This window comes from Diadema antillarum, unplaced genomic scaffold, assembly GCF_040938485.1.
Source record: "Diadema antillarum isolate AM-2024a unplaced genomic scaffold, OU_Dant_1.0 seq00002391_RagTag, whole genome shotgun sequence".
NCBI lineage: Eukaryota > Metazoa > Echinodermata > Echinoidea > Diadematoida > Diadematidae > Diadema > Diadema antillarum.
Window position 1 is genome coordinate 106,026 of NW_027273002.1, and position 12,947 is coordinate 118,972.

Sequence of the window (12,947 nt, forward strand, 5' to 3'; positions counted from 1 at the left end):
TTACTTAAATTTTGCACTATCCTGTTTGATACCTGTATTTTTTTTCCTTTTTTTGTGCGGATATTACTTCCCATGTTCATAGTATACATGTTGTCTATTTCAAAATGCATTTTATGTACACTGTATAGTTCTTCTCCCCTTTTACTTATATGTTGGCTTACACTTAGTCTCAACAATGTTGATGTCACACGATAGGGACGCTAGCTTCCGGCTCTATGCCGCCCTCCCTCGCTTGCACTGGCGTTCCCTCTGATTTCCTGCACACATGGTATACTGCATACTCTTTGCATCCTCAGCATACCGTCCAGTACATATCTCTGTTACCTTTCTGTCTGATGGCCATTATTATAAAACGTTTTCGCCTCATTGATTACATTGTTATATTGTACAATTCTTGATTACCATGTACAATACTTTAATCCAAAATCTTGAACTCATTTGTTTTTTGGATGTTATATAGGAATGTAATTATTTTTTTTTCTTTTTTTCTTTCTTTCTTTCATTAATCGTTCCGAAATGTTATATCCGAAACTCAAGAAAGATGTATTTAAACCTCCTTACACATTCTCTTATGCTATTAAATTGTCGTGTTATCATTGAAGGATTATTATTCATTACAATTTTATTTCATCTAATGTAATTCTGTTCCCCATCGTATTTCTGTATCTGGCGGGAGCCCTCCCCCAAACACACTACAACATGGCTTTGTTATCCCACCTTCTTCGCTCTAGCATATCGGATTGCCTCTCGCAATCCTCTTTATCCTTTCCAATGCATGTATGTCTTCTCGGAATCCCACTGAGACACTGGATTTATTCTTGTTATTGTGTTGTGTGTGTTCTATGTCCTTTTCTGTCGATTCTTCTCACTGCTCTTACTTACCTTATTCTTCCCCTTCTCATTTCACGTTCTACGTCTCCTCAGCGATCTTCTGCTTATCATGATTATGACGTCACCCATGTTCGTAACTTACTCCAGTGTCTTGCCACATTACGGCGACTGGGTATTTTCTTGTATTGTCCACTCGTTCACTACATCCTAGTTTCGTTGATGACGCAGACTTTAAAAGATTCGTCTTGTATTCGTAATTATGGCTAATTTTTTGAATGCTCCATTTTATTCCTTATCGAACGATGATTTTTTTTTTAATTGTTTAGGGACACAGGCTTAGACTCTGACCCAGTGAGTGGGTCAACCAGTATACGAACCACCCCTTACGATAATTTTGTTACCGATAGCCTGAACACTGCTGCAAATGAATTGCCTTTTGATTTTAGTAATGATAATATCACCCAAAATAAGTTGTGCAATTATACTACAGTGAATCAATACAAAAATATAATTCATAATTTTTCTGAGGATACATATTCTTTTTTGCATTTAAATATAAGGAGTTTGAATAAACATTTTGATGATTTAAAATTCTTATTAGAATCTGATGCAAGTCAGTCGCTATCCGTTATCGGATTAAGTGAGACATGGTTAGCTTCCAATGCAGAAAATTATTTCGCAATCGAGGGTTATAATTTATTTGTTAACAATAGGTCTGATAAGAATGGAGGGGGGGTTGCATTGTATGTAGCACGTTCCTATGATACTATTATTCATGAAGATATCTCTAGAATGGACAATATTGTTGAATCTTTGTTTATAGAAATTTTTATCCCAGGATGTAGAAATCTTATGGTAGGCGTTATATACAGACCCCCTAATTCAAATTCTAATGATTTTTTAGATTATTTTTCAGATCTGGCTAGTTCCCACGTTTTTCAAAATAAGGATTGCTTCTTACCTGGCGATTTTAATATTGATTTGCTGAAGTCTGAGCATGATAATATCTCTAGTTAGTTTCTCCACACACTTCTGTCTTCGTCCTTTCTTCCGCTTATTCCTAAACCCACACGTGTTACAGATCGCTCTGCCACCCTCATTGACAACTTGTTTTGTAATATTTTACCCCTCCCCGATTCTTTTATAATTCTTTCAGATATGACCGATCATTTTCCAATAATGACTTGTTTTACACCTAAAACACCAGCTAATACTAAACCTGTTTCATCTTTTTTGTTCAGACGTAGAGTTTCACCTGAAAAGTTAGCAAGTTTTGATGCGGCTCTCGAGAATGCTGACTGGTCAGGAGTATTTGGCAGCGATGACGTTAATATATCTTTTCATAATTTTATGGAAATTTTCAATCATCATTTAGATGATGTAATTCCAAAACAAAGAAATAGAACAGAGTATAAAAAAACACCCAGGTTACCTTGGATTTCAAGATCAATTCTTCGTTCAATTAATAGGAAAAATCGTTTGTATTATAAGTACAAAATGGAAAAATCTGAGCGATCGAAGAATAGATATACATCATACAAAAATACTTTGAGAATGATTTTACGTTTTGAAAAGAAAAGATATTATTCTAAGCAATTATCGAGATATAAGTTTGATATGAAAAATACCTGGAAAGTTTTAAAACAGGCCATGAATGTTCCGAGTAAAAACTGTGACATTGATAGAGTTAAAGTGAATGATGAATTAATTAATGATCCCCTTTATATTGCAAATATTTTTAATACTTATTTTTCAAAAATAGGCGAAAATTATGCTCATAACATTCCTGCAACAGAGACTCATTTTACTGAATTTTTAGGTCAGCGTAACTCTGATTCCACATTTTTCACACCAACTAACAGATTTGAAATTATTGATATAGTTTCCTTTTTTTTTAAAATAAACGTAGTTCTGGTTATGATGAGATAGATAATTTTGTACTTAAGGGTGTTATTTCCTCGGTTGCTGATCCACTTGCTCATATATTTCATTTGTCAATTTTTAACGGCGTGTTTCCCGATAAAATGAAATTAGCTAAAGTAATCCCAATATTTAAGGCAGGTGATAAGTTTGAAATCAGCAATTATCGCCCAATTTCATTATTATCGTCATTGTCCAAGGTCTTAGAAAAACTCATTTATAAGAGAATGATTAATTTTTTGAAGGCACATGAGGTTATTACGAATTATCAGTTTGGTTTTCGCGAGAAACATAGTACAACGCATGCTCTTTTGCATTTTGTTGATAGAGTAGTTCATGCAATTGATAACCATTCTCATTTAGTTAGTATTTTCTTGGACTTCTCCAAGGCCTTCGACACTATCAATCATGATATTTTACTTTATAAGTTATCGCATTATGGAATACGTGGGAAGGCCTTGGAGTGGTTCAGGAGTTATTTAGTTGATAGAAAACAATTTGTAACAATTAAAAACTATGATTCAGTTGTCAGAGAAGTCAAATGCGGCGTCCCACAGGGAAGTCTTTTAGGGCCGTTATTGTTCATTATTTATATCAATGATTTTTGTCGCGTATCCGACAGCCTCTCTTTTATTCATTTTGCAGATGACACAAATGTATTTTTTGCCCATAATGATATTGATTTTCTTGTTCATAAAATATTCATATTAGTTTGGGGCAACACCCATCAGAATTTATTAGACAAAGTGTTCCTTTTAAAAAAGAAAGCTCTTCGTGTTATCTGTAATTCCTCTGTATGTTCTCATACAAATATGTTGTTTGCCTCCAACAAGCTCTTAAAAATGACAGATTTGTTTTTGTTTAATTTAGGGCAATTTATGTACAAGTATTGTAATAACTTGCTTCCATCTATTTTTGATTCTATGTTCCTCAAAAAACAATCATTTCATAAATATCCCACTAGGCGATCTAGTGAATTTCATTTACCTCTTTTAAGAACGATTTTTGCTAAAAACACACTTATTTATGTAGGCCCAAATTATTGGAATTCTTTGAATCATGACTTAAAAGATGCTCCATCCATATACTCTTTCAAGAGGAGACTGAAGTCTTTTTTATTGCAATCGTATGACTCTACAATACTGAATTAACCTTTTGGCCTTTTTTTTATACTAACCTGTTTACTTTGTCCCCTATTCGAAGAATTAACGGTATTTTTTTCCCCTGGATGTTTGCAATGTTGTCATCTATGCCATTTCTTACCTATAGAGTCTAGTAGCTGACTCTCCGTGTGCTACTTCGGTTCATATATCCCTCTATTTTCTATTTTCTTGTCTTTCTTCAAGGCGTCAAAATTTCGCTTTCCCCAGCAATTATCTTCTGTTTCTCTTGGCATGCTTCTGCCGAAGATCGCTGTTTATGTTTATGTTGTTTCTGTTGTTCTGTTACTGTTTCTGTCTTGTTTGCGTTCTTGTCTGCTATTTCGTCTTCAGTTCGTCAGTCTTGTCCATCCCGTTTTGTCCTTTACAACCTTTTCTTTAGTAGTTGTCTTGCTGTCTAGTCCTGTTTTATGTTAGTTCGCGTCTATGTAAATGTATTTATTAAATTTTGTTAATCTAATTTCTAGTGGGCTTCCAGACTTCTTCCACTTTGTTATCTTTTTGTATATACGACGGTTCAATTTATCTTTTCGTTGATGTTCTTCTCCAGAGGGACCCACATACTACAAGCTCTGTCTTTTTAGTGGGTCCCTCCATTTTTCGCATTTAAAACAACGGTATACATGTATTTCGCTTTGATCACTTTTGTTTCTTTCTTGCAATACAATGTATGATTACTTTAGGTCCTCAATTGTTATACTCAAATAGGATCTGCTTCTATTAGATTATGTACGGATTTTTGTTAGTAACACTTTTCTCCAGGATTTTATTTATTTTTTTTATTTTTTTTTTTTACCCTGGTACACTGTACTATGAAGTATTCATGTAATGCACACAAGTCAGTGGAAAGTATTCATCACAATAATAAGCTCTGGAGAGGTACAGTATAATGTTGATCTATTTTGTCAACCCCCCCCCCCCCTTCTATCCACCACCCCCCCCCCCCCCCAACTCTGCTTCTCTACATTTTTTTTTTTTAATAAAGTTCTTGTGGTACTAGATTTCAGTTCAAAGTAGTTGAATTCCTGAATCCTGAATCCTGGTCAGTGACGGGGCATAAATCTGCACATTACTTGAATATGAGACCATTCTGAAGCAAATAATTTTCACATAACAGTATATATATAATGTACTCTTAAATGAATCCCACAAGGATTGGAACAATTATCCCTCAGCATTCCCACTGATTCCCACTGATCGGTTACTAGCCATCCCCTTTAATCTGTTCGATAATTAAAAGTCGTTTTGTTCTTTTGTAGACAATAAGGTGATAATGATACCCCTTAAATGCAAGGATAGTTGCATGTATCTATTATAGGCATCTTTTGTAAAACTATATCAACACTGCAGGACTTCTTTTTTTTAAACCCAATGTGCATCATTCTCAAAAGTGTCCCTATTAGAAGTTTTTCCATCCTTCAATGTGCAATTTCTCATATGATAACAAACGGGAAGATATCATCAAAAATACATGATTAAAAAGAAATCTGTACAGAAATGTGACCACCACTAAGGACTCACACCTGTAAATATTATAATGAAATATCCAAAACCGCATCACAAAATCGTACCAAAGATACTAACAATCAGAGTAACATTAAGTGAAAAAAAAAATTAACTGAAAAATCAGATGAAATTATCTACTGACAGCATTTTGGATGGAAGATGAAGGCTTTTCTCATGAAATTTGAAGGGACTATTAATTGTACGCATGTATGTACAAAAAATATGTGATCTATGTGTTTATTTATTTATTTTCTTTTTTAAGTAAAAAAAAAAACAAACAAACGCATAGTCTGGCTTAGCAAACCCCTGGACAGAGTTTGACCAGAACACCCCTTGGAAATTTAATGGATTGAACGGCATATCTCACTTTTACAGATTAGAGAAGATGAAAGACCTGATTCCTCCCAGCTATTTTACAGATTTTTTTTTTAATTTAAACACACGTATTGATGGGGAAATACCTGTGTGAGCCCTTTATGTGACAAAACGGGCAATGGCTCACAACGACATTTGCAAGGAGCCCTCTTTCGTCCATAATGAATCCACGTACAGCCAAGTTCTAAGCCACTCATAGTTCAAAGTTCACGTGGGATTCCCCATGCTCACACTACTGGTCTCCAGATATACTTTTCGTAGAGATCAGTGTCCACGCCACACGCAGTTAAAGCCTTGCTGTTTTCCGAATGCATAATACATTTTACTTTTATAGTTTGTATGCATTCCATGGTAGTTGCATGGATGAAGAAGCGTTTCACTGTATACGATGCCGTCAATACCACCGTGTGGAAAATCAAACGTATTGACGTAAGTCTCTGTCATGAGTTAAACAGATTGAAGCCATCAAAGGCATATACAATATAATATGCACAGTTAAAGGACTTTCGACACGCATGTCGACCGAAAAAAGAACAGTTTTTCTGGTGACTTTAGTGATTCTTCATTTTTTTTTCCATCTTGTTTTATTATGAAACAGGTCTATCCGATTCCTCCTGCCAGTGTTTTGTTTTTTTAATTCCAATAATTCAAGTTTTGTTTTTTATTACAGATTAAGGAGATCCAGTTTTTTTGCCTGTTAGTGTTAGGTTCTAGGCTACTGTGATTTGTTTCTTCTTATCGGTGGTCACCAGTACGATGCATTCATAGTTAGTATTCCATGCCAAGGTATTTTGTTTTACATTGATATTGCTATATCCAGAAATTATCTTCTTTTTTTTTTTTTTTTGCTCAACCTGACATTTACAATCAATACGATAATGTTATTTTGATAGTCTCATTGGCTTTGCACCTTGTTATCCATCACTGCTTTTATCCATCTTTCAGTGATATGTAAAAAATGATTAATATAAAATAATCTGTAAACAAAAAAAAAATCGTGAGGAGCAATATGAGATATCATAAGTCCAAAATGAAATCAACAAATAGATCATACAGTCATACAACTGGGTTAATGCTTCAAATCGCTATCAATCACAAGTTACAAAGTATCAGTTCTATTTTTCAAACTTTCGAATTGTAGGTTTTTTTAATCAACTATTTATGCGCAAAGGTTGTGTCCGCATTGTTGGAAAATATTTGAAAAATATTGGAAATTAAATGAAAAAAATAACATAATTTTGTTTTGGATATACTATGTAAAAAAAGGAAATAGATTAACCCCTCTATCAATACTCCCGTTGGCATCGTTAACATTTGTAATGATTTTTTTTTTGTTTGTTTGTTTCTCTCGTCAATTGGGATTAAGAAAAAAAAAACGCTCTTCAGCAAAAAAACAAAAAAAAACAAACAAATAGGATCTGCTTCTATTAGATTATGTACGGATTTTTGTTAGTAACACTTTTCTCCAGGATTTTATTTATTTTTTTTTTATTATTTTTTTTTACCCTGGTACACTGTACTATGAAGTATTCATGTAATGCACACAAGTCAGTGGAAAGTATTCATCACAATAATAAGCTCTGGAGAGGTACAGTATAATGTTGATCTATTTTGTCAACCCCCCCCCCCCCTTCTATCCACCACCCCCCCCCCCCCCAACTCTGCTTCTCTACATTTTTTTTTTTTAAATAAAGTTCTTGTGGTACTAGATTTCAGTTCAAAATAGTTGAATTCCTGAATCATAAAGTAGTCATTTTTTTTCCACAACTTTGACTGATTGGGGTATCTTCTAGTTTTGGCTATACAACTGAAATAGTTCAAAATGCATACATTTAAAGGGAATGGCTGGTAACTGATCAGTGGGAATCAGTGGGAATGCTGGAGGATGATTGTTCCAGTCTTTGTGGGATTCATTTAAGAGTACATTATATCTATTGTTTTGTGAAAATTATTTGCTTCAGAATGGTCTCATATTCAAGTGATGTGCAGTTTAATGTTTCCAGGTTAGCGTGCCTGGTCAGTGACGGGGCATTAATCTGCACATTACTTGAATATGAGACCATTCTGAAGCAAATAATTTGCACATAACAGTATATATATAATGTACTCTTAAATGAATCCCACAAGGATTGGAACAATTATCCCTCAGCATTCCCACTGATTCCCACTGATCGGTTACTAGCCATCCCCTTTAATCTGTTCGATAATTAAAAGTCGTTTTGTTCTTTTGTAGACAATAAGGTGATAATGATACCCCTTAAATGCAAGGATAGTTGCATGTATCTATTATAGGCATCTTTTGTAAAACTATATCAACACTGCAGAACTTCTTTTTTTTAAACCCAATGTGCATCATTCTCAAAAGTGTCCCTATTAGAAGTTTTTCCATCCTTCAATGTGCAATTTCTCATATGATAACAAACGGGAAGATATCATCAAAAATACATGATTAAAAAGAAATCTGTACAGAAATGTGACCACCACTAAGGACTCACACCTGTAAATATTATAATGAAATATCCAAAACCGCATCACAAAATCGTACCAAAGATACTAACAATCAGAGTAACATTAAGTGAAAAAAAAAAATTAACTGAAAAATCAGATGAAATTATCTACTGACAGCATTTTGGATGGAAGATGAAGGCTTTTCTCATGAAATTTGAAGGGACTATTAATTGTACGCATGTATGTACAAAAAATATGTAATCTATGTGTTTATTTATTTATTTTCTTTTTTAAGTAAAAAAAAACAAACAAACGCATAGTCTGGCTTAGCAAACCCCTGGACAGAGTTTGACCAGAACACCCCTTGGAAATTTAATGGATTGAACGGCATATCTCACTTTTACAGATTAGAGAAGATGAAAGACCTGATTCCTCCCAGCTATTTTACAGATTTTTTTTTTAATTTAAACACACGTATTGATGGGGAAATACCTGTGTGAGCCCTTTATGTGACAAAACGGGCAATGGCTCACAACGACATTTGCAAGGAGCCCTCTTTCGTCCATAATGAATCCACGTACAGCCAAGTTCTAAGCCACTCATAGTTCAAAGTTCACGTGGGATTCCCCATGCTCACACTACTGGTCTCCAGATATACTTTTCGTAGAGATCAGTGTCCACGCCACACGCAGTTAAAGCCTTGCTGTTTTCCGAATGCATAATACATTTTACTTTTATAGTTTGTATGCATTCCATGGTAGTTGCATGGATGAAGAAGCGTTTCACTGTATACGATGCCGTCAATACCACCGTGTGGAAAATCAAACGTATTGACGTAAGTCTCTGTCATGAGTTAAACAGATTGAAGCCATCAAAGGCATATACAATATAATATGCACAGTTAAAGGACTTTCGACACGCATGTCGACCGAAAAAAGAACAGTTTTTCTGGTGACTTTAGTGATTCTTCATTTTTTTTTCCATCTTGTTTTATTATGAAACAGGTCTATCCGATTCCTCCTGCCAGTGTTTTGTTTTTTTAATTCCAATAATTCAAGTTTTGTTTTTTATTACAGATTAAGGAGATCCAGTTTTTTTGCCTGTTAGTGTTAGGTTCTAGGCTACTGTGATTTGTTTCTTCTTATCGGTGGTCACCAGTACGATGCATTCATAGTTAGTATTCCATGCCAAGGTATTTTGTTTTACATTGATATTGCTATATCCAGAAATTATCTTCTTTTTTTTTTTTTTTTGCTCAACCTGACATTTACAATCAATACGATAATGTTATTTTGATAGTCTCATTGGCTTTGCACCTTGTTATCCATCACTGCTTTTATCCATCTTTCAGTGATATGTAAAAAATGATTAATATAAAATAATCTGTAAACAAAAAAAAAATCGTGAGGAGCAATATGAGATATCATAAGTCCAAAATGAAATCAACAAATAGATCATACAGTCATACAACTGGGTTAATGCTTCAAATCGCTATCAATCACAAGTTACAAAGTATCAGTTCTATTTTTCAAACTTTCGAATTGTAGGTTTTTTTAATCAACTATTTATGCGCAAAGGTTGTGTCCGCATTGTTGGAAAATATTTGAAAAATATTGGAAATTAAATGAAAAAAATAACATAATTTTGTTTTGGATATACTATGTAAAAAAAGGAAATAGATTAACCCCTCTATCAATACTCCCGTTGGCATCGTTAACATTTGTAATGATTTTTTTTTTGTTTGTTTGTTTCTCTCGTCAATTGGGATTAAGAAAAAAAAAACGCTCTTCAGCAAAAAAACAAAAAAAAAACAAACAAATAGGATCTGCTTCTATTAGATTATGTACGGATTTTTGTTAGTAACACTTTTCTCCAGGATTTTATTTATTTTTTTTTTATTATTTTTTTTTACCCTGGTACACTGTACTATGAAGTATTCATGTAATGCACACAAGTCAGTGGAAAGTATTCATCACAATAATAAGCTCTGGAGAGGTACAGTATAATGTTGATCTATTTTGTCAACCCCCCCCCCCCCCCCTTCTATCCACCACCCCCCCCCCCCCCAACTCTGCTTCTCTACATTTTTTTTTTTTAAATAAAGTTCTTGTGGTACTAGATTTCAGTTCAAAATAGTTGAATTCCTGAATCATAAAGTAGTCATTTTTTTTCCACAACTTTGACTGATTGGGGTATCTTCTAGTTTTGGCTATACAACTGAAATAGTTCAAAATGCATACATTTAAAGGGAATGGCTGGTAACTGATCAGTGGGAATCAGTGGGAATGCTGGAGGATGATTGTTCCAGTCTTTGTGGGATTCATTTAAGAGTACATTATATCTATTGTTTTGTGAAAATTATTTGCTTCAGAATGGTCTCATATTCAAGTGATGTGCAGTTTAATGTTTCCAGGTTAGCGTGCCTGGTCAGTGACGGGGCATTAATCTGCACATTACTTGAATATGAGACCATTCTGAAGCAAATAATTTGCACATAACAGTATATATATAATGTACTCTTAAATGAATCCCACAAGGATTGGAACAATTATCCCTCAGCATTCCCACTGATTCCCACTGATCGGTTACTAGCCATCCCCTTTAATCTGTTCGATAATTAAAAGTCGTTTTGTTCTTTTGTAGACAATAAGGTGATAATGATACCCCTTAAATGCAAGGATAGTTGCATGTATCTATTATAGGCATCTTTTGTAAAACTATATCAACACTGCAGGACTTCTTTTTTTTTTAAACCCAATGTGCATCATTCTCAAAAGTGTCCCTATTAGAAGTTTTTCCATCCTTCAATGTGCAATTTCTCATATGATAACAAACGGGAAGATATCATCAAAAATACATGATTAAAAAGAAATCTGTACAGAAATGTGACCACCACTAAGGACTCACACCTGTAAATATTATAATGAAATATCCAAAACCGCATCACAAAATCGTACCAAAGATACTAACAATCAGAGTAACATTAAGTGAAAAAAAAATAACTGAAAAATCAGATGAAATTATCTACTGACAGCATTTTGGATGGAAGATGAAGGCTTTTCTCATGAAATTTGAAGGGACTATTAATTGTACGCATGTATGTACAAAAAATGTGTAATCTATGTGTTTATTTATTTATTTTATTTTTTAAGTAAAAAAAAACAAACAAACGCATAGTCTGGCTTAGCAAACCCCTGGACAGAGTTTGACCAGAACACCCCTTGGAAATTTAATGGATTGAACGGCATATCTCACTTTCACAGATTAGAGAAGATGAAAGACCTGATTCCTCCCAGCTATTTTACAGATTTTTTTTTTTAATTTAAACACACGTATTGATGGGGAAATACCTGTGTGAGCCCTTTATGTGACAAAACGGGCAATGGCTCACAACGACATTTGCAAGGAGCCCTCTTTCGTCCATAATGAATCCACGTACAGCCAAGTTCTAAGCCACTCATAGTTCAAAGTTCACGTGGGATTCCCCGTGCTCACACTGGTCTCCAGATATACTTTTCGTAGAGATCAGTGTCCACGCCACACGCAGTTAAAGCCTTGCTGTTTTCCGAATGCATAATACATTTTACTTTTATAGTTTGTATGCATTCCATGGTAGTTGCATGGATGAAGAAGCGTTTCACTGTATACGATGCCGTCAATACCACCGTGTGGAAAATCAAACGTATTGACGTAAGTCTCTGTCATGAGTTAAACAGATTGAAGCCATGAAAGGCATCTACAATATAATATGCACAGTTAAAGGACTTTCGACACGCATGTCGACCGAAAAAAGAACAGTTTTTCTGGTGACTTTAGTGATTCTTCTTTTTTTTTCATCTTGTTTTATTATGAAACAGGTCTATCCGATTCCTCCTGCCAGTGTTTTTTTTTTAATTCCAATAATTCAAGTTTTGTTTTTTATTACAGATTAAGGAGATCCAGTTTTTTTGCCTGTTAGTGTTAGGTTCTAGGCTACTGTGATTTGTTTCTTCTTATCGGTGGTCACCAGTACGATGCATTCATAGTTAGTATTCCATGCCAAGGTATTTTGTTTTACATTGATATTGCTATATCCAGAAATTATCTTTTTTTTTTTTTTTTGCTCAACCTGACATTTACAATCAATACGATAATATTATTTTGATAGTCTCATTGGCTTAAATTGCACCTTGTTATCCATCACTGCTTTTATCCATCTTTCAGTGATATGTTTTGGACAATTTTTAACTTATAGACTACCCTGTGGGAGAACAGACGCATTTTGGAAATATGGCTCACCAGGCGCGCAATCAGAGACAGTTTTTTTTTTTTCCATACCGTAGGTCTATATAATAATTATATATATTTTTTTACATTTTGTATATCTTATCTGAACGCGGAAATAACAGCAGCAACAGCATTATTAAACTTACCTTCTGCATTATGACCACTCAGCACGGTCAATATTAATAGAAGGACAACGGGGCCGTGTCTTCTATCCATGACTGTACGTAGTCGAAGACTAAACACATTTCACATAAAATGAGATGAATATGCGTTCTGATCGTTAACGTATATGTTTTGATGTAATGTTCAAGCCTCTCTCATGATTTGAGTCACCACAGCTTTCGAGAAGGCGCGATAGTCGAACACTTTCCAATGCAGCCTCCCTATATATTCGAGACAAGCGTCATTCCATTGTGTACAAAGAATGCGGGTTGTAAACGC

General features: G+C 34.4%; 1 protein-coding gene across 2 annotated transcripts in view; it reads right to left on the minus strand.

The window, feature by feature from the left end:
• Nucleotides 1–12,729, minus strand: part of LOC139714706 (uncharacterized) — a 100,180-nt gene extending 87,451 nt beyond the window's left edge. For both annotated transcript variants that reach the window (XM_071626378.1, XM_071626379.1), the window contains exon 1: nt 12,653–12,729. In XM_071626378.1, coding sequence (XP_071482479.1) covers nt 12,653–12,722 — 70 coding nt within the window. In that variant the 5' untranslated portion in view covers nt 12,723–12,729. The remainder of the gene's footprint in view (nt 1–12,652) is intronic.
• Between the last annotated feature and the right edge of the window lie 218 nt (nt 12,730–12,947).